We start from the raw sequence: 24,862 nt of genomic DNA on the forward strand, positions 1-24,862 counted from the left end.
ACTTACTATGCATATACATGTGCACATGTTTATACTCGGGATTTCTTGAATATCACTTTTGGAAAGAAAGGGAAATGCTAGTCTCTTCCAGGCTGTGTTAGAGATCATTGAGAATACAGCTGTGTTGCCGCCATTTAGCTGGTTCTATATTCAAAGAAGAAAGAATAAACCAGGTTTTTGGCAACATGACACAAAATCCCAACACTGGGTATACTGCATATCTGCTCAACCCAAAGGTTATTCTATATACAACTCTGCTCTGGCAGACTTCATAGAGGGAGCTGCCATCTAGATTCATCAGTCCTTGGCTCTAGGATTGAAGCAGTACAAAAGATACTAGATGTAGAGTCAAATGCCCCAAGTTTGAAGGTTATCTTAGCTTTGTCCCAGCTGTTTAACAAGGGGGAAATTATTTCACTTCTTTGGGATATAGATTCTTCATTTATAAAATGGGGAAATAATATTTATATTATTTACCTCCAAGCTTGGCATGAAGAAAGTTCTATTTAAACCTTAAAACATTATAGAAATCAGTCAATATTTTCCTCAAAATTTTTAAAGATATAATGCAGGAGCCCTTAAATTTATATAACAGATGTATTCCCATGAAGTTGTCATTATCATTGTTAGTAATAGCAGTAATATAATTACTGAAGTAATAAAACTTATATAATGAATATCTGTAAAGTGAATTCTTTTTTTGACATTGTCTCCCAACATAAAGTCAAGTCAGCAAGCATTTACTGAGTTCTTAGTATGTGCCAGGCAAAGTTATATGTTGTACACAGGGAATAGTAAGTAGACTCTAAGTAAAGTAATATGGAATCAGCCTGGAAAGATAATTTGGGAGATTTAAATGCCAGACATAAGGATTTGAAGTTCATCCTAGAGGCAAAAAGTAACCACTGAAGCTTTTGAGTAGGGGATATATATGGTCAGACCTGTGCTTTAGGAAGAATAGTGTGGTTTCTATGTGGAGGATGAATTTGGAGATGGGGAATACTGGAGGCAGGGGCAGCAATTAACAGGCTACTTTAATTACTTTTAATTACAAGTGGAGGGGATGAGGGTCTGAATTAGGGTGGTGACTATGTGAATGCAGCAGGAATGTAGTAAGATGTAAGATATAGTATACAGTAAGACTTGGAAACTTATTGAATATCAGGGATGAGGGAGAAGAAAGCCTCAAGGATGATCCTGAGGAACCTGGGTAATTGAAAAGATTGTAGACAATACCAAGGTGTTGGAGGAAGGGAGTAATGAGTTCTGTTTTTGGCATATTAAGTTTTGGGTGGACATGTCCAGTAGGCAATTGGTAATGAACTATTAGAGTTCAGGAGAGATGAGAGTTGAATATGTAGATTTGCGAAATCATGACCTGGAGATAATCATTGATCCTATGGGAGCTAATAGTCACTCGGCAATAATGAATGTAGCAAGATGTATCTACATCATATAACCGACAAGATGGCAGACTAGACTTTTCCCTAGTCCCCACTCTCAAAAAACAAAAACAAAAACAAAAAGAATTATTAGCCAGGACTGATGTGATTACACCTGAATCTACCAAGCAAGAAGTAAAACAAGGTTAACAACAGCCTTGTGAAAGAACACTGTAAAACACTTTTTTAATGCACTCACTCAGCACTCCTCTCCCAGTGGCCTCCACACTCCTGCGGGGTAACCAAACCAATCCCACAGATCTGTATTTCGAGATCCACACAGGAATTACCCTCCTGCTGCAAGAACTCTGTTAACAGACCCTGTCCCCTGTCCATCTTCCATCTGTTACAACAAGCCCCAAACATTGATTCTACCTACCCTGAGGAGAATGTGAGAATGTAGGAGTTGGGCAGGAAAGGCGAGGGGAAGTGAAGGGAGGGAAGTGTTCATTACAGTTTTCAACAGTTCTAAACTAAATCTGACTAGAAAAAATTTAAAGCCAAGAAGTTTTTCATAATTCCATTGACATTAGGCAAGGTGAAATGGTTAGTCATCAATCAATCAGCAAACATTTATTAAGTGCCTAGTATGTGGAAAGCACTAAAGATACAAAGACAAAAGTGTAAATAGTTCCCGTCCTCAAGGGACTGACCTTCTAATGGAGGGAGTGGGGAGTGGGGGGGAGGGAGAGAGACCCTACCACCCTCCAGTTACACAGGTTCATATACTTCTAGGTACTGATATTTTTAACCTCAGTTAGACTAGACTCTTAACTCTCCCTTATCACCCATATCCAATCAGTTGCTTACTGACCTCACTCTCATCCATCCCCTTCTCTCCATTCACAGTCATCACTTTAGTTCAGGTCCTTAACATTTCTAGCATGAATTTATTGCAAAAGCCTCCTAAATGGTCTCCCAACTTCTAGTCTTTTCTCTTGCCAATTCATTTCTCAACAGCTGCTCAACTAATCTTCCTAGAGCAACTACGTAATTCCCTGGTTAAAAAATCTCTAGTGGCTCCTCACTGCATTGGGGACAAAAGTACAATCTGACTCCAGTTCTGTTTTGTACTTATATTCATGACCTCTGCAATCCAACCAAACTGGCCCATTTGGTGTCCCTCAAACTCAGCCTTTTATCTTCTCCCTCTATATTTTGCTCAACGCCTGGGAACTATTCTGTTCTCACTAACTCTTAGGATCCTCATTTTCCTTCAAGACTCTTCTCATGTGTTACCTTCTATTGAAAGCCTTTCCTGACCTCCCTCCTCATACTATCTCGTATTATTTATCCTTCCCAGTAGAATGTAAGTTCTGTTAGGAGAGGGGCTGAGTCTTTTTATTCATTTTCTCTTTGCATTCTCAGGGACTAGTGCATTGCCTTGGCACATAGTAGGCACTTAATAAATGCTAGTTGAATTGAATTGGATAATACATGAAGAATTTGTAGTTCCTGAAAAATCAGGAGTAGTATGCATTTCAAAATGCCACCAGCTACTCTATGAAATTGATGGACAGTTTCAAAGAAATGCCAAAAATGTCTTTGCCACAGTGACTGTGTTTCAACTAATATGTGGAATTATTGTCAGAATTACATCTCTGAGACTAGGCAGGTTAAGACACAAGCTCTGGATCCCTACAGAGAAGAAAATGTACATCCAGTGAATGCCACAGTATGCCTCCTGCATCATTAATGATCATTATGAGCAGGGCATGCTGAAGTGGGGTTCCAAAGGGTCATAATCAGCATTGGAACAAACTGTTCACAACAAAATATGTTGTTTTTCAGATGCAGAAAATCAGACCTTAGAGGTTTGTTCCAGCTCTGGGGAGATGGGATAACGGACTAATTTTGTGCATGGGGCTATTATGTTAACTAAATGCTACCATGTTTGGCTAAGTGGATTACATTTCTATCCCTCAGACAGGCATTTGTGACCCTGCATAATCTGATTCCTCCCAAACTGAGACAACAATAATAACAATAAATAGTACTGATATAGAACTTCAGAGTTTACAAATACTTTTCTGAGTTCACAAATACTTTTCTCACGGCAACCTTGTGAGGTAAATTGTATGAGAAATACTATTTGGGGACTGAGAGTTTGGGACTTCTGATTTCAGAAGTATAGCAAATTTCTGGTATTGAAATTCACTTCAAGGGGCATGAATCTTCATTTTGCAGTCTTAGATAATTACCTGGGGCACAGAAAGGTTAAGTGACTTGCTCATAATCACACAGCTAGGATTTGAAACCCAAGACTTCCTGACTCCAAGACTGATCCTCAATTCACTATGCAGTGCTACAAGTATTTTGATCACCCTTTCATCAATGAAGAAATTTAATATCAGAGACAAGGTAACCTGCCCAAGGTCATACGCGACAATCAGGGTTAGGATTTGAATCCAAATTCTATCTTTCTTTTTATTACACCTCATAGAGTAAGATAAGATTGTGAAAAACCATGAAGCCCAGGTTAAGGAACACAGACATAAAAGGACACAAATCCTTCACTCTAGCCAATGAGTTTCCTCAATAGCTCTTGAATATATCATACTCATTCCTAATTTTGTGATTTTGCTTATGCTGTTCCTACACCATGCTTCTTTTGCCATGGAAGAAGCCTTGAATGCCATGATCCTTCTGGGTTCAACTCAAGTCCCACCTTCTCCAGAAGTATTGTTGGAGTGCTCTAGCTCTCACTGACCTCTTACTTCTCTCTAGCAAATACTCTCCTGTAATACTGACTGTCTTTTCCACTTATTTTTTTTTAGTAATTTAGCAGATATATGTCTTGAATTGTACTTAACTGTTTTTGTATGTTCCATTTGGCTGGTATATACTGTAGAAGGGGCTCTTGTTCAAGTATATATTGGCTAAGATGGCTACTAAGATCTCTTCTATCATTATCTGATCTTCCCAAAACTGTACTGTAAGCTCCTTGAGGGAAGAAATTATCTGACATGTGAGTTCCGTATCTGTAAAATCAAAAGAATAATCTCTACCCCACCTATGTTACAGGACTGTGCTGAAGAATAAATAAAATAATGTGCCAAAATGACTTTGGACAGTGTCATTTACTACACAAATCTTAACTATAATCATCATTTCCATCATCCTTACAGATAAGTTGGTCCAAAGAGAAAGAATTCAGGTAGCAAATTAATAAAAATTTAGCGAATATTCACTATCCCACCAGACCTGACAACGGTGTTACACATAGGTGCAAAGAATATAGATGTTACAGATACTCCTTGGAGGAAACTTTATCTGTAGATAAATATAGAAAGAATATAAATATATAAATGTAGACAAAATGAGCCAGGAGTTGTGGAACACGCCTCTAATCATTTCTACTGGGGAGGTAGAGATCTGTCTATGCTCAGGAGTTCTGAGTGGTAATAGAACTGAAGTCTATCAAGTGTCCCCACTGTCCTGAATCAACATGGTCAGTCCCTGACAGCAGAGGATCACCAGGACGCCTAAGGACCCAGGCCTGGAAAATGAGGAGGCCACGGAGATCATGTGCTTCAGTGGCAACTGCATTTCTAGCCTTGGTAAAAAAGAAAAGAAGGGAGGAAGAGAGGAAGGGAGGGAGGGAGGGAGGGAGGGAGGAAGGAAGGAAGGAAGGAAGGAAGGAAGGAAGGAAGGAAGGAAGGAAGGAAGGAAGGAAGGAAGGGAGGGAAGGAGGGAGGGAGGGAGAGAGGGAAGGAGAGAGGGAAGGAGAGACATAGAGAGGCAGAAAGGTGAGATATAGAAAGAGACAAAAAGACAGTCACAGAGAGAGAATGTTTCTCCCAGAGGAAGTTCTAAAGGAATAAGAAACAAGAATAAGTGTCCTTCCAAAATGCAATGAACTTTAGAAACAAGTTGCCTTTCCCACAAAACAAGTTAAATCAGGGTTGTGGGTGCTGACTCCCACTGACATTTCTATTAAGAATGGTTTGCTGACTAGGTTCATCTAGACATGCTAAGTGTCATTCTCCACATATTGACAAGTGGCATGATGAGTTATGACTTAATAAAATGAAGTGCACTCTCTATGTTACTCATATTGCAGGGAATGAACATTAACAGGAAATTAATAAGAAACGATCTCTGAGATTCAGCGGACTTGCTTTCTTAATCCTCACAGTCACACTGATAATTGCAGCTAATAAAGCAGAACTGCTCTGAGTGAGAGACACCACGGTAGAATGTGTCATGGAATCAGACAGTGTCAAAACGGAGTTGGCAGGGACTTTAGAGATTGTCTAGTTCTGAGCCATAACTAGGAATTACTGCACCTGGGACATATTTGACTGAGTAGGATAAAGGAGGGCATATCTGGGAAGGAACCTTGGGATTCAAAGTTCTGTGACAGGGACAGATCCCAAGAAACTGCCCCATGGAAGGGAGAGAGACTCTCACATATTCCTGGTGAGCCATAAACTTCAAACATTCTTTATGGGGAGACCACTGGGGGAAAAGCAGGCCAAGTGAGGGGAAGCTCAGATGGGGCATGGGAAGGTCTCCAGATTCCAGCTTTGCCCATTGCCTTAGCATAGACATTGATGCTTGGTGTCTCCAAATGGAAAGTGAGATACTGGTTCCTAGGCTTGGCAGCATTATATAAACCACAGAAAACAGCCTAACCTAATTGGGAACATTTGTACTGATATGAGGTTGGCCTGTCTCCCATGAAAGACCAGTCAATAACTCTATGGCATGGACAATGACTTTTATCACTAACCTCCTTGGAAATAATTGAGGGATGAGGTGGCAGGTAAGGGGCCCATCAATGGAAAAAAAAAATGAGGCCTACAAAAGGAGGATCATAGTGATGGGACCCTAGGGATCGTGCCCCAGGACTAGGCAAAGGAACAGAATGGTCACAAGGCACAAACAGTGTCTGAAGGACCACTGCAGGGGAAAAGTACATCCTTGCCAGATGTGAGTGCCCTGCCACAAAATCACAGTCATAACCACCCTACTTATGGCTCTGATCTAGTCAAATTCCTAATTGGACAGATAAGGAAATATAATCTGTCTAAAAATAAAATAGTCTTACCTTATCACTAGAACATTAATTTCCTTTCTGGGCTTCTTGTACTGGCTAACTTTCAGTTTCATTGGGAGATTCCCAAGTTAGCAGTGTCATGGTGCAGTGGAAAGGACAATGGATTTAGAGTTAGGAGGATTATTCTAAAAACTAGGCTCACATTCACTCTAGCTGGGTAACCTTGAGCAAGTCATAGCCTCTCAAAAGATCTATCCCTCATCTGTAAAATGAGATATCTATCTCATAAGACTATTGTGAAGAGAGCACTTTGCAAAACTTGAAGTACTTTATAAACATTGGCTGCCTCTATCATTAGCTCTATAAATAGAAAAGGCCTTATCTCAAAGACTACATTAATGGGATCCATCTAGGGGCAAGAGATGAGTGCTGGGTGAGAAGGGGAGGAGTAGCCACATTGATTTTAAATTACTCAAGAGGATGGAATTATTCTTCTTCACATACTCTCTGCTCCTTATACAAAATTCCATCTCCCACTTTTATGCCTTGGTAAAAACTGCCCCCCATGCCCAAAATACTCTTCCTCCTCATCTCTCTCTCTTGAAATCCCTGGCTCCTTTCAAGGCTCAGATCAAGTGGTATCTCATCTACTTCAAGGGTCTTTTTCTAATTCCCCTAATTATTAATTACCACCCTCAAAATAACTTTCTATTAATTTATTATTTATTTCTTATAATATAATAGTGATCAAATTATTAAATTTAATTATCCTGAACTGACTTGTCTGTGAACATGGCATAGTGGCTAGGACACTGGACTTGAGAATCACAGAGTCCTGGGTTAAAGTCCTGCCTAAGACTCTTACTAGTTGTGTGATCCTGGGAAGGCCACTTATGTCTCAATTTCCTCCTCAGCAAAATAGGAGGAAATGGTTTCTATGGCCTCTGAAGTCATGTGCAGCTCTAATCTATGATTCTATGAGGAACTCTCTCTCACTCAGGAGCAGGTACCTTCTCACTTACATATTTGTATCCTACGCATATGGCACATATTAATCAATTTATCAAGAAGCATTTCTGCAACACAAGTTCAAAGAATGAATGAAGCAATTGCTAAAGAAGTCACATAGTAGGCCCTTAATAACTGCTTAGTGATTGATTGGAATCTTGGGGGAAATATCTAAATGCCAATAAAGCAAAGCTCAAGATTGAAGCTTATCTCTCTACAGGAAGTATCTACTAGTGACCTGAATAGATCTGCTTATAAAGGAGAGTTCAAGTCAAAAAGAGTTGGTGAAAACCAATCTTTCTGCATTGATCTTTAAATGTATCTTCACTTATCAAAAGTTTTCAGTACAGAATAAATTCCAGCTACCCTGGGGATAGCAAATACAGAGGAAAGAAAAGCTTTTTCATTCTTTAGTAACTTTGCTAGGTCCACCCAGCTCATGAGTGCTCTGAAAACATCTTTTGTCCACTTCCTACTGCTTTGCTCATCAGTGAGTCACAACTAATAATCTCAGCCCTCACAAAGCTATTGGTTACCATGAGGGCTATTTGCTTTCTACTTCTTTCTCCCATATATCCATTTTCTTCTATGAGCTTCAAAAGAGTATCCTAGCTCTGCTGGACCAATTAGAATTTACCCTACTAAAGAAGAAAAAAAGCCCTGAGAAACATCCACCATCTTCTGGTCTTCTGGGCTTATAATTGAACAGCTCAGTTCAGAGTTTCTCTATCCTAAATATTTCAGGCTGCAGCATGAGTCCATTTCCTCTTCTTTTGCCTTCAGTATAGACAGAAAACAAGATCCCTCTGTGTGGCTCTGCATAGGCTAAAAGCAGTCATTTGTACACTTTGGCAAGTACAATAAGTGGAAGGATGGTTTTGAAAGTCAGAGGATCTGGGTTCAAATTCTGACTGTTACTTAGTGCTTATATGACCTCAGGCAAATCATTTAAGTTTGCTGGCAGTCCATTTTCTCATCTATAGCATGAGAGAGTTAGACTATATAACCTCTGGGGTCCCTTCTGGTTCTTAATCTATGATATTTTGATCCTAGAATCAAATAGATCAGAAGGCAAATATTCTAAATCCTAATGAAATTAGAGATTGGTTTCTGGTCATAGACCATGCCCACTCCAGAGCTGTTCACAGAATAAGTAATCAACAGGCAACCATTATGACTGGATACTATGAAGGAGGTACACAAAAAGCCGGATACATCATTATTACATTAAGGAAGTTCTCATTTGGAAGCCTAGGTCACATTAAGGAATAAACAATAGAAGCCTATAGACAAGAGTATAACTAGTAGTAGCTGGAAAGAATATATCTTTGCTCCAAATATATATGTGGGAACTGCTGCATGTTTGGAAGAAAGAAAATGTGAATTTAAAAAAAGGAATTTCAGGAAGGTCATTCTTGCTTTATAATTCTTCAGTGAATGGTTGCTATGGCTATGCCTCCACACGGAAAAAAAAAGCAAAAGGATGAAAAATGCAGACTACTAGGCAAACTATGACATGTAGCTGGATGGGCAATCCATTGGGCTAATTCATCAGCACTACAATCATGGGGAGGCACCGCAGGTCGGCAGTAAGCTGAGTGTACAGCAGAAGAGAAGGAAAAGAATAGGCTGGATTACATTTGGGAAATTTTTTCAGGTTCCATGGTCTTGAAATATCCTCTGATCTCAAACCCATCTTTTGTTTTTAATATTCTTTCAGTGATTCTATTGTGTTATGGATCATGGAACACCACAATCTCCAAAGAATCAACATTTTGGAGGATGCAAAGGGCAATGGAGAGATGGATGGTGGGCATAAGTAGCTGTGGCATATTTCCAATGATGACCTATGCAAAATAAGTAGTGTAAGGAATGTCATCCAGGAAAAATGTATTATTCGAAGAGAAAGTATACAAGTCATACAGTGAATGCAAGGGATCATCTATTACAGATTGATGTATCATGTGTTAAGCTGGTACTCAAGAAATGTAAAAGAGCCTCTAGCACATTGGGAGATCTTCAAAGGAGAATCTGAAGACAGATGTCACACAGTCACTAAAGAGACTGAGTGTCCAAAAATACAAATGCCACCTTCACTCCTACTCAATAAACTCAATTGACACTCTATTACTTCTATGATCAAATATCAACTTCTTTGGCACATAAATCATTTTACAATATATCCCCTTCCTACTATTCCATTGTCCTTTTACATTACCACCTTCTACATACTCTAAGGTCTAGCTATATTTGTGTACTCATTGTTCCTCACACAGGATGCTCCAACTCTTCCTCATTACTCTGTGCTTGAAATGTTCTCCCTCTTCACCTTGGATTCTTGGGGTTCTTTTCTTCCTTAGACTTTTCCTGTTCCCTCCATGAATACTGTCTTTCCAAGTAAGCTGGACTTCTGTAAATCCAACACTTATCACAGTGTTAGGAACATAATTATAAATGCTTGTGGCTTGACTGATCAAAGGTATGAATGGGTAACAATGGAGTGTTCTCATTGACGAGATCATGAATCCACTGACATATTAAAGCTACTGTTAAATACCTACCATGTGCAGGAGATTGTACCAGGTTCTGGGGATACACAGATGAGTAGTGCACAATCCATGCCCCCAAGGACAGTCTGGTGGAGAAGCCTTACTAGGCCTTTTAGCTTGACTAGAGCCCAGCCTCTCTTATGAGTGGGATGAGGAAGGTATGTTCCATTTATATATGCTACCTAGGAGATTTTTTTTTTCCTTAAGGTTAGAACCAATGCCTGGAGGGAGAAAGAGTATGAGGGATAGAGGAATCTACTGCCCCTTGATTTAAGACTCCAATAACTAAAAGCAATGGCAGGTTTTTAGTGTCCACTGACTTGAGAGTATGCCTGTTAGTTCAGAGAGAGGAATTAGAGGCAAGACAATATGAGGGGGAAGGAGGGAAGGGAAGCTTTCAAGAGGCAAAAGACCAGTATGGGAGGAGACACTGTGCTAGGAACACCATGGGAAAGCGAAGTTCAGAAAAAGGAAACATGGAAAGCTAGCCCCTTGGTCATAGGTTACAAGAGCTATAAATAGAAGATGCAATTTCATTACCAAGGGCAGAATTAGCCACTATAATCTGGCAAGGGAATTTAGTTCAGGCAGATCAATTAGAAACAGAAATGATAGGTTGGGGGGCAGAGGTTACAGAGGGACAGTGGAGAAAAGTACACAAAAAAGAAAAGTAAAGCATAGGAAATAAAAGCATAACGGTTCAGAACATTGAGTTATCTAACAGAAAATGATGGAGGTACAGTGCCTGAAGGAGGCCTGAATCTAGGAGGTCTAGAAGACTGTGGCTCCTTGTTCACAGCCAACAAGCCTGGGAAAATATAGGCAATGTCAAGCCCAGGAAGTGTTCTGCGAAATTCATGAAAAAAGATTTGATTATTGTGTGCTATAGGACTCTGGACCCCCAAAATTGTAGCTAAGCATTGGAGAAGTAGGCAGAAACACTGAACATATTTGTAAGTGAATCAAAGCCATAGCCGATTCTATCAAGCTAGAAGGGTTCTGACTTGAGGATCAGTGGTGGATTGCCCATCTGTTGAGAACCAATCCAGTAATGTTCATAGTTGTTTATCACCAAAAGGAAAGCTATTGGGCGATGAATTTTTTGAGCCATGGCAACCCATAAATACTATCCATTAAAAAATGTAAGGACTCTGATCCACATCACTGGAGGGGAGGGCACTCACAGTGATGAACTGTCAAATCCAAAAATTACTGAAGTAATATTGGATTGTATCTATTTTTCTTTAATATTTAGCAATAAATCCTTTAGAGAAAAAAAAAAACTAGTCATGTAATCTTTTCAGGGAACATATCCTAAGAGAGAAAGGAAAATGGCTGAATTGAAATCAACAAACTAAGATATAGCAGGAGCTCTGTTTAGAAATAAGAGATACAGCAGAACACACACACACACACACACACACACACACACACACACACACACACACGGGGAGGGCACCAGCAAATCCAGTCTTCTGGCTTGCTGAGTAGATGAAGAAGGAAAGAATGGCGCCCCATAGAATCTCAGTGGCCCTTGACACCTGTGGAATCATAAAGAGGAGATGAGACAATCTGACAAATTACATAATAAAAACTAGAAAGTGACAAGTATATCAGAGAGCTACAACAGGTATGAGAGTTTAGGAGAAACTCAGCAGGAAAGGCTTTATAGAAGGTGTGGCATCAGAGCTGGCCCTGGAAAAATAGAAAGGATTTCAACAGAGATGGAGGCAGTGACGGAATGGATCCCAGCTATAGCAGAAAAACGTAAACAAGACAAAATCGGGAGAGGGTAGGATGTGTTCAAAGGATGGCTGACATGTTGAGCCCCTGAAGGGCTGTGTGAGGTGAGGCAGGAATGGTAGCATAGGATCACATGGGGAAGGCCTCGAATGTTAGTCTGAGGTATCTGAACCTTCTGGTGTGCTACAGCCAGCACTAACCAGCTTGTGAGAGCTGAGGGTTAAATTTTCAAGGGGAGCGTTTACATCTCAGAAATCAGCAACTGTTACTGATCAGAGCATGTTTTATTCTTTCATTGATTGTCTAGGCTTTAAAAAGTATTACCAATGCAGATTAAATACAAAATATGTGTGCACACATTTGGGGGGACAGGGTGCCAATATTGATATAATTCTTTAAGGTTTGCATTATCTTATCTGAGTCTCACAAGAGCCCTGCTCTATTTCCCTGAAAATCATATTTTATTTAATTATATATGAACATGTTTTTGAGGGGTTTGTTTTGTGTTATTGTTGCTTTAATCTCCAGACTTTAGCACAACGTCTGGTACATAACAAATGCCTAATCAATATCGGTTGGCTGGTTTCTTGATGTTGCTTCCTTCCACAAAATGTAAGCTACTTGAAGACAGAGACTATCTCACTTTCATATTTGTATACTTGGTACACTGGAGGGATTTAATAGTTAATAAAAATTAAAACAATAATTTAATTATTAAATAAATAATAAAAATAATAATTTAATAAGAATAATTCAATAATCCACATTGATTGATTATATTCAAAGCATCATTTATGCAGTCTTGCCTCCAGAAATATGGGGTCCTGTGTGCCCAATCTGACAGGACTAAAGGATTTTATTTCCATAGTAGACATGAGGGAAAGTCCAATGCCTAGGAGCCATCTCACAATCACCCTTCCCTTCCTTCCCAGCCTGCCCTCCCCTCAGCCCAACACACAAAACAAAGCATCTTATGCTCACCAAACTTTCATGAATGAAGGGGATTGACAGAAGTCTCCGGACTCTATTTTCTATTGTCACTCCTACCCAGTTCAGCACTGCCCAGTACCACAGATAGTCATGTCCTCCATGCCAATAACTCACAAATGCAAAGGTCATCGCTGTGGAAAACAGCATTCTCAGTACTCCCCGGCGGGAGCCTCCTGTCGGGATGTAGATGTATCTGCAGAAACAGAGACAGAGGGATATACACATCTTCATCCATTTATACCTTTAACACTAAACACATGGGTAATAAGTAAGTGTTTTAAATGTTGAGGCAGCTGGTGTCTCAGTGGATACAGCACTGGATCTGGAGTCAGGAAGATCTGAGTTCAAATTCAACCTCAGAAACTAGTGATCCTGAGCAAGTCACTTAACCTCTGATTGCCTGTCAAAAGGATCCACTGGAGAAGGAAATGACAAACCATTCTAATATCTTTTCCAAGGAAACCCTATGGACAGTTGATCCACAGGGTCACAAAGAGTTTTAAATGTTAAGGCTGGCTGCAGTAAATATACAGTTCAATTTAACATCATCATTCTGAGGCACCTAGGTAGTGTATGAATAGAATGCTGGGCCTGGAATCAGGAAGACCTGAGTTCAAATCCAGCCTCATATAAAGTCACTTAACCATTGTTTGCCTCAATTTCCTTAATGGTAAAATGGGGATCATAACAGTACCTATGTCCCTGGGTTATTGGGAAGTTCAAATGAGATGATATTTGTAAAGCACTTAGCACAGTGCCTAGTACATGGTACGTACTATATAAATGCTATCTATCATCATCATAAGTAACTTTTACAGTGATTTACGTCTTATCCCATTTGATCTTCACAACCACCCCTGTGAGACAGAATATCACCATTTCACAGATGAGGACACTGAGGCTGAAGGAGGTTACATAACTTGCCCAAGGCCACAGTGACTGAGGCAGGATTTTGATTCAGCTCTCCCCAACATCAAGTCCAGCAGGCTATCCAATAACACTTAGCTGCCCCACATTAAGCACCTATTGTATTCAGGGCATTGTATGAGGGTCTAAGAAGACAGAGTTCAGATAAGACATATCTTGATGTCATGGACCTCTTCGAGAATGAAGGACAAACACAACAACAACAAGTCACTCTCTTTATGGAGTTTATAGTCTAGTAAGGGCCCAATAATACATGTCTGCTAGAAGTGTACAAAAAGTGCTAAATGAAGTCAGAGAGGGAAGGAAAAAGGTATGGTAATCACAGAATAACAGAATTTGAAAGCTGGAGGAGACCTTCTATTAATCTTGCACATAATAGATATTTTAAAAGCTTTTCTTGAATTGAACTGAACTCAAGTAGAAGTTAGACTGAGATTATTACCAGAAATGTTTGATGTGGGATGCACTCTTTGAGTAGGGATTGGAGGATGAAAAACAAAGCACTTATTAACTGCCTACTTTGTGCTAGGCAACTCAAACTTTAGAGTCTTTTCCAACTCTAAAATTCTGATAACTATATAATCTCACTCAATTCCTTCACTTTACAGATGAGAAAACGTTACCAGAGATCATGTTGCCCCTTGGCCAGAGATAGAATGAAAGAGAAGGAGGCCTAAGCCAATCCCACTCTCCCAGGCAAGTTGTCCAGAAGTGGGCAACAAACCCACAAATAAGAAAGCCACACTAAGGACAGCAGGTTCTCCATCTGAGAATGGCACCAAATGAAAAGAATCTATTGAATGACCACAAAGCTATGCTCTAACATGGGAAGACATGCTGGAGCTCAAGCTGGGGTTGAAGTATCCGCAGAGTTTTATCAAGGAGCTACTAAGATCCTAGGGGTTCCAAGCAGCTGTTATCATGACTTCTTCCCAGAAGTCATCACATCTCTCCATTAGGACTTTGTGGCCAATTTCTAACCACCATTACTATCCTTATCAGCAGCTCTCTGCTGCCCCTCCCTGATACACTCTCTCCTCTCTACAATTTGGGTTTTCTAGACACCTTAAGTTCAAGGGAGAATACGTTCTTCTCTCAAGAAAGATTGTATTTCTGATGTGAAGGAAGTAAAAAAGGATTCATTCTCTCCTTCCCAAAGCAAGAAAATTCTGAAAAAAAAATCTGTATAAATATTTAAGGACCTACTATCTGTGAGTTCAAAACTGCTCTCAGTCTCTGAATAGCTTGTGTGACCCTGGGCAAGTTATTTAACCTCTATCTGACTCAGTTTCCCCATTTGTAAAAGGAGGATAATAACAGCACCAACCTCCCAGGCTTGTTGTATGGATAAAATGAATTAATATTTGTAAAGCATTTTGCAAACCTTAAAACACTATATAAATTCTAACTATTATTATAAATGCATAAAATAAAATACATGGAACTATAAAGGAAACTAGTTATATTTAAATATAGCTACCAAAATATTTTTAAAAACAAGTTCACAGACTCCTGTTCTAAAGAAAATCTGCTCTGTTACTCTTTTCCCATCCAATTTTTCTGATTTAAAATCCAGGCTTTTGTGTATACATTTCTTTTAAAATGAGGCACATTGAAAAGTGTTAAAGTTATTCACATAATCAGACCAGCTATGCCACTGGTGCATGAAGCTTGGCAAAGAAAGCTCAGTTCCTCAAAGGGGGCATGTTTCTATGGTGGTGAAGAAGAATCTGATAACCATATGCACATCTATTTCAGGTATCTCCACACAATGCAGTTATGTCACTTTTCCCTTCTGTATGACAACTTACAGAAATCTCTGAAAATTCCTTTTATCCTAGAAACTAATCAATGACAATTTTCCAGGACCACTGAAATGTGCCAATTTACAGCCTGAAAACTGGTCTAACCCCCAACCTAATGATGAACATCCATCTGTCTTTACTCACCCTCTGGAAGGTAGGAAGCACAACAGAAGATCTGGTAATGATGTCAACAAAGATATAAGTTTTTGTTATAAATGTCCCCAAGTCCGGGATCAATATAAACAATAAAAACAATTACATACCTTTGTGTGAATATATACATGTGGGGAGGGGTAGGAATCCTAACTAAGCAGCATCTTCTCTTGGAGATTCATAGGACTTAAATGCAAAGTGCAGTGGATTTAAAGTCAAAAGATCTGTGTTTCAATGGCAGTTCTGCCACCTACTAGCTATGGGACCTTGGGCAAGTCTCTCCATCTCTTTGGGACACAATTATCTTGTCTATAAAATTAGAAGATTGGACTAGATGATGTTTAAGGGTTCCTTCTCTTGATACATTATCTTAATTTTGCAATGGAACCAACCAACCATATCCATGGTACAACTTTCCACATAAGAATGAAATAAACATACTTCTTTCTATCAATGATTGAGTAAATTTAAAGTTTGAAATACTGGCACTCAGAGTAAGCTTAACTAAACTCACCAAGAGAAAGTAGCATAAAACAGCTCATGAATCACATTTTGATAGATAAATTCATTGGAGAAGAGAAGATCCTCAGATACAAACTGCTGTAGGAAGAAATCCCGTGATACTTTGGGGCGGAGCAGAAAAACCTTGGGCACTATAAGAACTTGGGATTAAGAAAATGACTTCATCTGGGAAAAGTCTGTTGCTTATAGGCCATGAGAAGCTTCTGGTAACTTTTTATTGTAACTAATTATTCTGTTAAAAGAGGTGCTAAGTTCATATGTTTCCATGCTGCTAAAAAAAAACCAAAAAAAACCTCCAAGAGCTGTCAGTGCCCTCCCAATTTCTCTGCCTTAGGGCAAAATCCTGGTCATTCCACAGCTGTTATGTGGCCCTGAGATGTTGCATGTTCCCAAAGAAAGGGTCACTGTATGTCTTGACCTGCACTAAATAGCCATGCCTAGAACTCAAGCCTCTTGATTACATTTATATTTAGTTTTGGCCCTTTTAGAATCCATAGACACATAGAATGATAAACTTCTCTAAGGATGAAGCACTGCAGATTGTTTTGTATAATGAGGATGTATCAGTTATGTAATTTAATTATACTTCAAGCATAAAGTGGCACCCAACAATGAGTATCATTGTGGCTCCTCTCTAGTCCTCTGATATCTGGAGAAAGCAATACCCTGTCATTTATTGCTAGGAAAAGACCTTCTTCTCCTCGATACTCTTTCCTTTGGGTTTTTATGACACTATTTTCTCCTAATTCTCTTCCTACCCATCTGACTCTTCCTCTTCAGTCTCCTTTGTTGACTATACATCTAGGTCATGTGTGCTAATTGTAAGGGTCCCCCAAGACTTTGTCCTGGGCCCCCTTCATCCATACTATTTCACAACAAAAATTTCAGAAAATTACTTTTATTCTAGGATCTAATCAATGACAATTTTACCAGAACACTGCGATGTGCTACTTTAGACACTGAAGATGGGTCTAACCCCTAACTGAAAGATGAACATCCATCTGCCTTTATTTAACCTCTGAAAGCCAGCATACCCAAAAGAATATCTGATAATGATTATATATCAACTCCCATGGATTCAATTATCATAGTTTTGCAAATCTTCTCCAGCCTTAATCTCCCTCCTGACATCTCCAGTTACCTAATGGACATCTTGAACTGGATGCCTTGCAAAAATCTTAAGTTCAATATGTCCAAAATTGAACTTGGTTATGTTTTCCTCCTCCCCATACTCTCCCCTTTTCCTGTTACTGTAGAAGGTACCACTATCCCCCTAGTCATTCAGTCTTGAAACCTGGGTTCATCCTCAACTCCTCCCTCTCTCTTACTCCCATGTCCAATTGTGTGGAATGGCTCAGGTCCCTACATAAATCACTCAGAGGCCTGTCAAAGTGATGACAGAAAAGAGATTTATTCGATTCTCGAGAATCTGGACAATCCTACAGCAGTTCACCTGGAGTAGGAAAGCCGAAGACAAAGAAAAGGCACTGATTTATATAGACTCTAACGCAAGTCCCTCCCCCCCCACTGACCATTATTCTCATTAGCTGAGAATATGATCTTACATTCTAGACACGAAATCTAACCAATCCCTTTTGAAATGAAGACACTGAAGAATTAGGTAAACTTTATCCAATCATTGAGACCCTAATGTACTACACAGTTTTATATCCTTATATGGAATTATTCTGTTCTAAAAATATAGTAACCTTGAGCCTCTCAGTCTTACCTCACCCCTGGGAGAAGAACTACAATCTGAGAAGTCTTCACTAAACCTATCCCACTCACAATCAATTGCCAAGTCCTGCCATTTCTACCCTCACAACATTTCTCATCTATGCCCCCTTCTCTCCTCTGATGCTGCCCATGTCCTGGCATAGGTCCTGTCTCCTCACACCTGAACTAGTTAAACAGCTTCTTAGTTAATCTCTCTGCCTCAAGTCCCTCCCTACTCTTAATTCAGCCTCTGTTCAGTTATGAAAGTGACCTTTCTGAAGTGCAAATCTGATCATGTCAGTTTCCTATTCAGTTAATTCTGGTGACTCCTGCTGCCTCCAGGATAAAACATAAAATCCTTTGTTTGGCTTATTTAGCCTTCCTTAACGCCTAGTTACCTTTTCAGTCTTTGTAAGCCTAACTCCCTTCCACTCCTACAGATTCTGCAATCTAGTGACACTGGCCTCCTTGATGTCCATCACAAAAGACACTCCATCTCCCATCTCTTGAGTGCTTTCACTGACTAGTCCCCATGCCTGGACTTCCCTCTCTCCTCATCTCTGCCTCCTACCTTCCCTGGACTCCTTCAAGTCTCACCTAAAATATCATCTTCTGCAAGGAACCTCCCTAACCTCCCTCTCAGTTGGTTATCTCCAATTTATCCTGTCTGTATCTTATTTGAACACAGTTGTTTACATATTGTCACCGCCATTTACATTGTTAAAGCCTTAAAAGCAGAGATTACCTTTTGCATTTTCTGTATTCCCAGTACTTAGCATTGTGCCCTGCAAGTAGGAAGTGTCCACTAAATGCTAGCTGTCTGACCTCACTGTTTACTGAGTCATTAGGGCTAATTAGCAACTGGCTACAACACTGAACCAAGAGAGAATTTGATCTCAGGGTAGAATCAGCAAAGTTGAAAGGAATCTAAGAGATCATCTAATTCAACTTTCTTATTTTACAGACTGAAAAAACTGAAGTCCAGGGAGTTGAAATGATATACCTTCCCCCAAGAATTGTAGACTCACCTGCCAAAGCTATGAGGGCTATAGTTTTCCCACAATCCTAGGCATCACCTCACCTATTGGGAACATCTCCTGAGGGCTACCTGGTTGGTGTTTAGTGCTCAAATTCTACCTCCTTACTTAATCATTATCTAAATAACACCCTCCTCCCAGTCATGTAGGGAGTCATAAAAGGAGTGTCCCTAGAATGATTAATGAAGTTTTTCCCATTATATAAAAAAGAATAATTCAACCTAAGGCCCAGTTCACAAGAAAAAACCTCTTCCTGCAAAGTAACTCTGCTCTGGGTAGTTAATAGGAACTTAATTCCATAATTCAAGCAGCATTTATTAAGCACCTACTATGTTCAAGGAAATGGAGATGCAAAAAGCAAAACCAAAAACGGTTCTTGTCTTCAAAGACCTTACATTTATTCTGAATTTCTGGCAACTATCATTTCATTTATAATCTCCATATTGCTAGCTGCCAAATTCCCTTGCTGCTGGTAATGAGGGAGGGGAAATGGTCATTTGTCTTTTTTTAAAACTGACACCAGGTTAATCCTCCTGCAGACGCCCCCTCTGCTTTTCCAAGATTCAAGACAGAATCGTGGCTTTAAAATACTTGCATTAGAAAGAGAAATAAGGCTAAAGCACCAAGTCTACCAAGCATATAGAATTACTGAGTTGCACAGCTCACGAAATCAATTCTGATATTCTCTTCATCTGACTTTAAGGACCTGAAAAATCCCTCAGACAAAACTAGTCCCCATTCCCAATTTATTAAGCATCTGTCCTTATCTCCACATGGTTGATCTTGGAGTTTCCTTCCACCGGTAAATCTGTGATCCTCTGATCTTCATTTTGTCTGGAAAAAAATCTTAGCCTATATCTTCCCAATAGCTTAGTGCCCATTTGACTTTCAGTTCTTCTTTTCCTAGGTCTTGAGATGTTACTGGCTCTTCTCACTTTTATGGTCATCACTTTATGGTATGTTGGTATATTATAAAGGTTTTTCCACAAGCCCCTTACATTAACACAGAACTCACCAATTTTCACAGATTGACTCTAATCCCATATTACCTTCCTCACCCTACAGGAACAGTAGTACATAAAGAATGCAGATCGAATCTTATTAATACATAATTTCTATTTTTAAAAAAGTGAGAAATCATTTCTTTTCACCTTGCTTGACACACTAACAGTCATTAGTGTCCAAACTGGAAGGGGTTGGCCCATTAAATACCACAGGCTTCAACATCAGGAAAGGAAAGAACTAGCCTCAGAGTCAAAATATAAAAATCTATAGGTCAGCAGTGAGGTAACATCTGGTTTTCTATTTCATTTTGGCTTACAGGCTGCTTGGAGCTCTCCGAGGTACTGACTAAACTGGCTCTAGACTAGACCATAGACCATAGTTTGTATTTGGCTTGCCTTAGTTTCAAACCTACAGCTGATCTACTACACAAATCCCCAATTTTGCATGCATCTTTGGGTATCAGATTAGACACTGCCTAAAGCTTAATCTCATTCTTAGGAAAAAAACCACAGATAAACTAACAACCAGTTGTTAGTGGGAAAAGGGAGAGGGGTCAAGGGACTAGAGGTAGAAAGCATGCAATATACTCTTAACATCAAGTCTGCTTCATATAGCTCATAAAGGGATTTTAATAAGTATAGCCAGCAGTTGGTTAATTGGAAACTGTAATTTTTATAGTCTCCAGGAGACCATGATGGGTTGGCTTTCAAAGGATTTGGTACATTTTGCACTATGTAATTCTCAGTCCCTTTAGCGAAAGATGCAGGATGTGAGTCTTGTATTCCACTTTGAAAAATTACCCATTAAAAACACTGTGTCCTACTTGGCAAACAAAGTGATGTGAAATTTATGAAACAGAAATTAAACTCTAACTATATTTAGTAATATTTAAGTCTCTGAGTTCATTTAATTAGATGTCAACACTAAATGAACATATCATATGTCTCCATTACCCATGGCTGGTGGGTCAGTTGATGCCTGGTGCTGAGATTGTTTCAAGATCAAACTCCTGTAAGTCAAGCAATTTTACACAAGAATAACACTATTTTCCAACCTCATTCCCAAAGCTAGCCATCTTTTAGGGTACAGTCTGTGGCTAGGAAACAGCATTTCTCAAATATATATCCCTTTTCTTCACATGAAGGACAGGAAGAAAGGATAAAGAGTTTGGCTAGATCACTTCATCCAGTTGCTAAAACTGTCATAAAACAAAAGAAAATAACCAAAACAAAAATATTTCATGGCACATACATTACTTAAGTACCATCTCCCTATGTAAGGGATGTCACAATTCTGTCAGCTGACCATCAAGTTTTCTGGATAGGACTCATTCATATACCAAAAGCATTTTTTTTCAGAAGTTAGGTGATCTGATTTGTTTTTTCAGAGAAGTTCTATTACATGTAAATGATAAACTTGAAAATTTCTCCAGTGTTAAACTTGGATTCATTTCAACAAACATTTATTTCCTAAGCACTTCCTCCCATCTTCACTGTGCTAGACAGAGGATATATTGAGAAAGATTTTTTAAAGCCCTAACCTCATGGAGATTACCTCTCCTGAGGAATATAAAATGTAAGTAAATGCAAGTTAATTTGAGGAGGGAGAGAGGATTAACAACTATGAGATTAGGACAGGTTTCATGGAGGAGGTAGCACCTGAGCTGAAATTTGACAGAAGCTAGGAATTCTCAGTAGAAATAAGGAGGAGTGTATTCCAAATATGCAACACAGACTGTGCAAGAACACCAAGATAGAAGATAAAATGCTGTTTCCTAAACTTAGTAAATGGATTAGCTTGGCTATAATACTTTCTATAGAATTGATGCTTCATGTGTGGCTTGACTCAGATGACCTATGGGGTCCTTCATATCTCCAAGGTTCAATGATTTTGTTAAATTCCAGTCATTTAGTTCAGTTGCTTAATGCTAAGGAAGAAAAGACCATGGCACTGAACTCAACTCAATTCAATTCAACACATATTTATCAAATGCCTACTATTACAAGGCATGACACAAGCACTAGAAATAAAAGAAAAACAAGCCCACAAAATAATCCTTCATCTCAAGAAGTTTTAGCAAGTTAGTTGAGCTCTATTTTATGGTCAAAGTTTCTAATCAGTAACCCTTCAGAATCCCACTGCCTCCAAGGATCATAAAAGAAGAAAAGAAAGAGAAATACAGGATCTATCTTAGGACTGGCTTCATTTTGTTACATTGGTTTTAAAAGAGAAAGAAAATAAGAGGGAACTGGAATACACTAAAGAAGAACTGAGGAAGAAGGAGAAGGAATTTACTATTTCTCATAACCAAAGTGAGCTTGAAGAAGGATAAACAAAAATTCTTGGAGTGTAGAGGAAGGAAAGGTGGACTGAGCACAAAGACATACACACACAGAGTGAGATGGAGAAATACGTTTAATTCACCTGTGATACAGGAAGCAGGGAAAGTGAGAAGAGAGAAGAGAACTTAAGAGGGAATGTAGTGTTGGGGGGGGAAATTGTCACAAGCAAAATCTACTTGAGAAGCAGACCATAAAAGAGGAAATAAAAGGACAGAAAGAAAATATAAAAAGCAATGACCCAACTCTGGCCTGGTTGGAGAGAGGAGAGACAGAGCAATGGGATCAGAATATTTCAATTATAGATTACTAGGGTTAATTACATTCCTTTTCTTTCATTAACTTCTTATTCTTATATAAAGATGAGAGTAGAAGTGAGTCAAAGAGAATGAAAAGTGTAATTAGCTATAGTGGAAGAACATTTAAGTTTTGTAAAGTATTTTATATAAATTATCTCATCTGCTCATCACACAACCATGTGAGGCAGATGCTATTGTTATTCCCATTTAACAAATAGGAAAGTGAGATTGAGAGAGTTTAAGTGAATTGCCTAGGATCACACAACTAGTTAAGTATCTGAAGTGTTAACTGAACTCAGGTCTTCCAAACTTGATTAATATGGACAGCTTGACATAGCATATGGAATTCCATATGCTATGTCAAGCTGTCCATATTAATAACAACACTTAATATAAATGTATGCATATGTGAGTGTGTATACATTTATATGTACATATACATTTATATACATACATACATATGTGTGGTATAGTTATTAAATATTTAAAGGGAAAATTAAACAAATTATAAGGAGAAATTTAAAATCTCTTTCAGACCTAGACAAATCTAACAAAAATATAAGCATGAAAGAAGTTAAGAACCTGAACAGAATTTTAGAAAAGTAAGCTATGACAGATCCCATGTGATTATTTAATGGGAAACAAAAGGAGTATAGATATTTCGCAGCTATATATACCACACTGACAACAAATGATCATATGCTAGGACATAAAAACCTCATAAACAAATACAGAAATCATTTTACAGATGACAATACAATAAAAATATAGTTTTAAAAATTTCAAACTTAAGTGGAGATTAAATAGTGTAATTTTAAAGAATATATATATATATGTCAAATAAATAATAGATAATTTGTTCAAGAAAAGCAAGGATATCTACTGTCATCAATAGTATTTGGTATCATTCTAGAAATACTAGATATAGCAAATAAGACAAGAAAGGGAAATCAAGAGAATGGCCATAAGCAAATAAGAAACAAAATGATTGCTTTTAGTAAATTATGTTATTGTTTACTTAGAGAAGCATAATAATTCCATTAAAATTAGTTGAAACAAAAGTTTCATCAAAGTAGCAGCATATAAAATACACTAAAAAAATCAGGCTTTTTGTATATTTTCAATGAAACCCATCAGCAAAAGGTAGAAAAATAAATTCCATCCTAATTGTTCTAAAAAGCAATATGGAATGATATACAACAAGTCTCTAAGCTGGGGGTGGCCTTTGACTTAGCAATACCACTACTAGGTAAAGAAATAAAATGAAGAAGAAAAGGACCCATATATACAAATATATTTTAGTAACTTTTTTGTAGCTACAACAGACTAGAAATATCATTTTGAGAATGGGTGAACAAATTATGGTATACTAAAGTAACGGAACATTATTGCAGCCTAAGAAGTGATGAAAGGAAAAGATTCAGAGAAATCTGGAACTATCTGCATGAGCGAAATGAACTGAACCAGATCAATTTTTATAAATAACCACAATACTGTAAAAGAAAACAATATTGAAAGACTTAACTTTAATCAATGTAATAACCCAGCAAGATTCCAGAAGACTGATGTTTAAGTATGATTTCAACTTCTTTGTAGAAAGGTGATAGAATGCAGGTTCAGAATAATTCACACATTTCCCAACAAGATAAATATATGAATTTCTTTTGCTTAACTACACTTTTTTGTTACGAGGGAAATCTTTCATTTGGGAGTTGAGGGAAGTAGTGATGATAAATGCTATGGGTGGTAGTGATACTGACACAGAAGAAGAAAAGAAAGCAAAAAGCATAAATAAAACCCTCAAAATATGCAGAAGAGAGCAGGAGAAAGTTCAGAATGGGATATATGTATGTATGTATATATATATATATATATATATATATATATATATATATATACAAGCAAGGCAGAGTTGGTACTGCCATATTAAATTTAAGATATACTTTTGGGAAAAGCTATACATAAGAGATTCCATTTCACACATAGCTCTCTTTTTCCTTTTTTTGTTTTGTATATGGAAATGATCACATTTGTTGATGTCTGTCAAGAATAAAAAAGAAAAATTTTAAGCGTAACCACATAAAGACCCAAGCTTATTCACTGTTAAAAAAAAACCTTTCATAGCCAAATCAACAAATACCATTACTGTAATTTTGCTAAGCAGAGCTCTTTCTCTGTTGTACTGATTATTTAACAGTATTTTTTCTGTAAATAATCACAACCTTCTGCCACTGCCAGGTTATTGTTTTAACAAGTTTTGCCACCGAATAAATTTCAAACTTAGCCTTCAGTTACTCTCCAAAAAACAACACTCTTTTCTAGGAA

The 24,862-nt window shown here is 38.3% G+C and overlaps 1 protein-coding gene across 15 annotated transcripts in view; it reads right to left on the bottom strand.

The window, feature by feature from the left end:
- The window catches only part of HHAT (hedgehog acyltransferase), a 607,669-nt gene that overhangs the window by 255,187 nt on the left and 327,620 nt on the right, over window positions 1–24,862 (bottom strand). For all 15 annotated transcript variants that reach the window (XR_011973339.1, XR_011973345.1, XR_011973344.1 and 12 more), the window contains one exon: window positions 12,726–12,927. Coding sequence is in view for 7 of the 15 variants with exons in the window: in XM_072637867.1 (XP_072493968.1) it covers window positions 12,726–12,927 (202 nt within the window). In the remaining 8 variants the exon portion in view is untranslated. The remainder of the gene's footprint in view (window positions 1–12,725; window positions 12,928–24,862) is intronic.

This window comes from Notamacropus eugenii, chromosome 2 (assembly GCF_028372415.1).
Source record: "Notamacropus eugenii isolate mMacEug1 chromosome 2, mMacEug1.pri_v2, whole genome shotgun sequence".
Classification (NCBI taxonomy): domain Eukaryota; kingdom Metazoa; phylum Chordata; class Mammalia; order Diprotodontia; family Macropodidae; genus Notamacropus; species Notamacropus eugenii.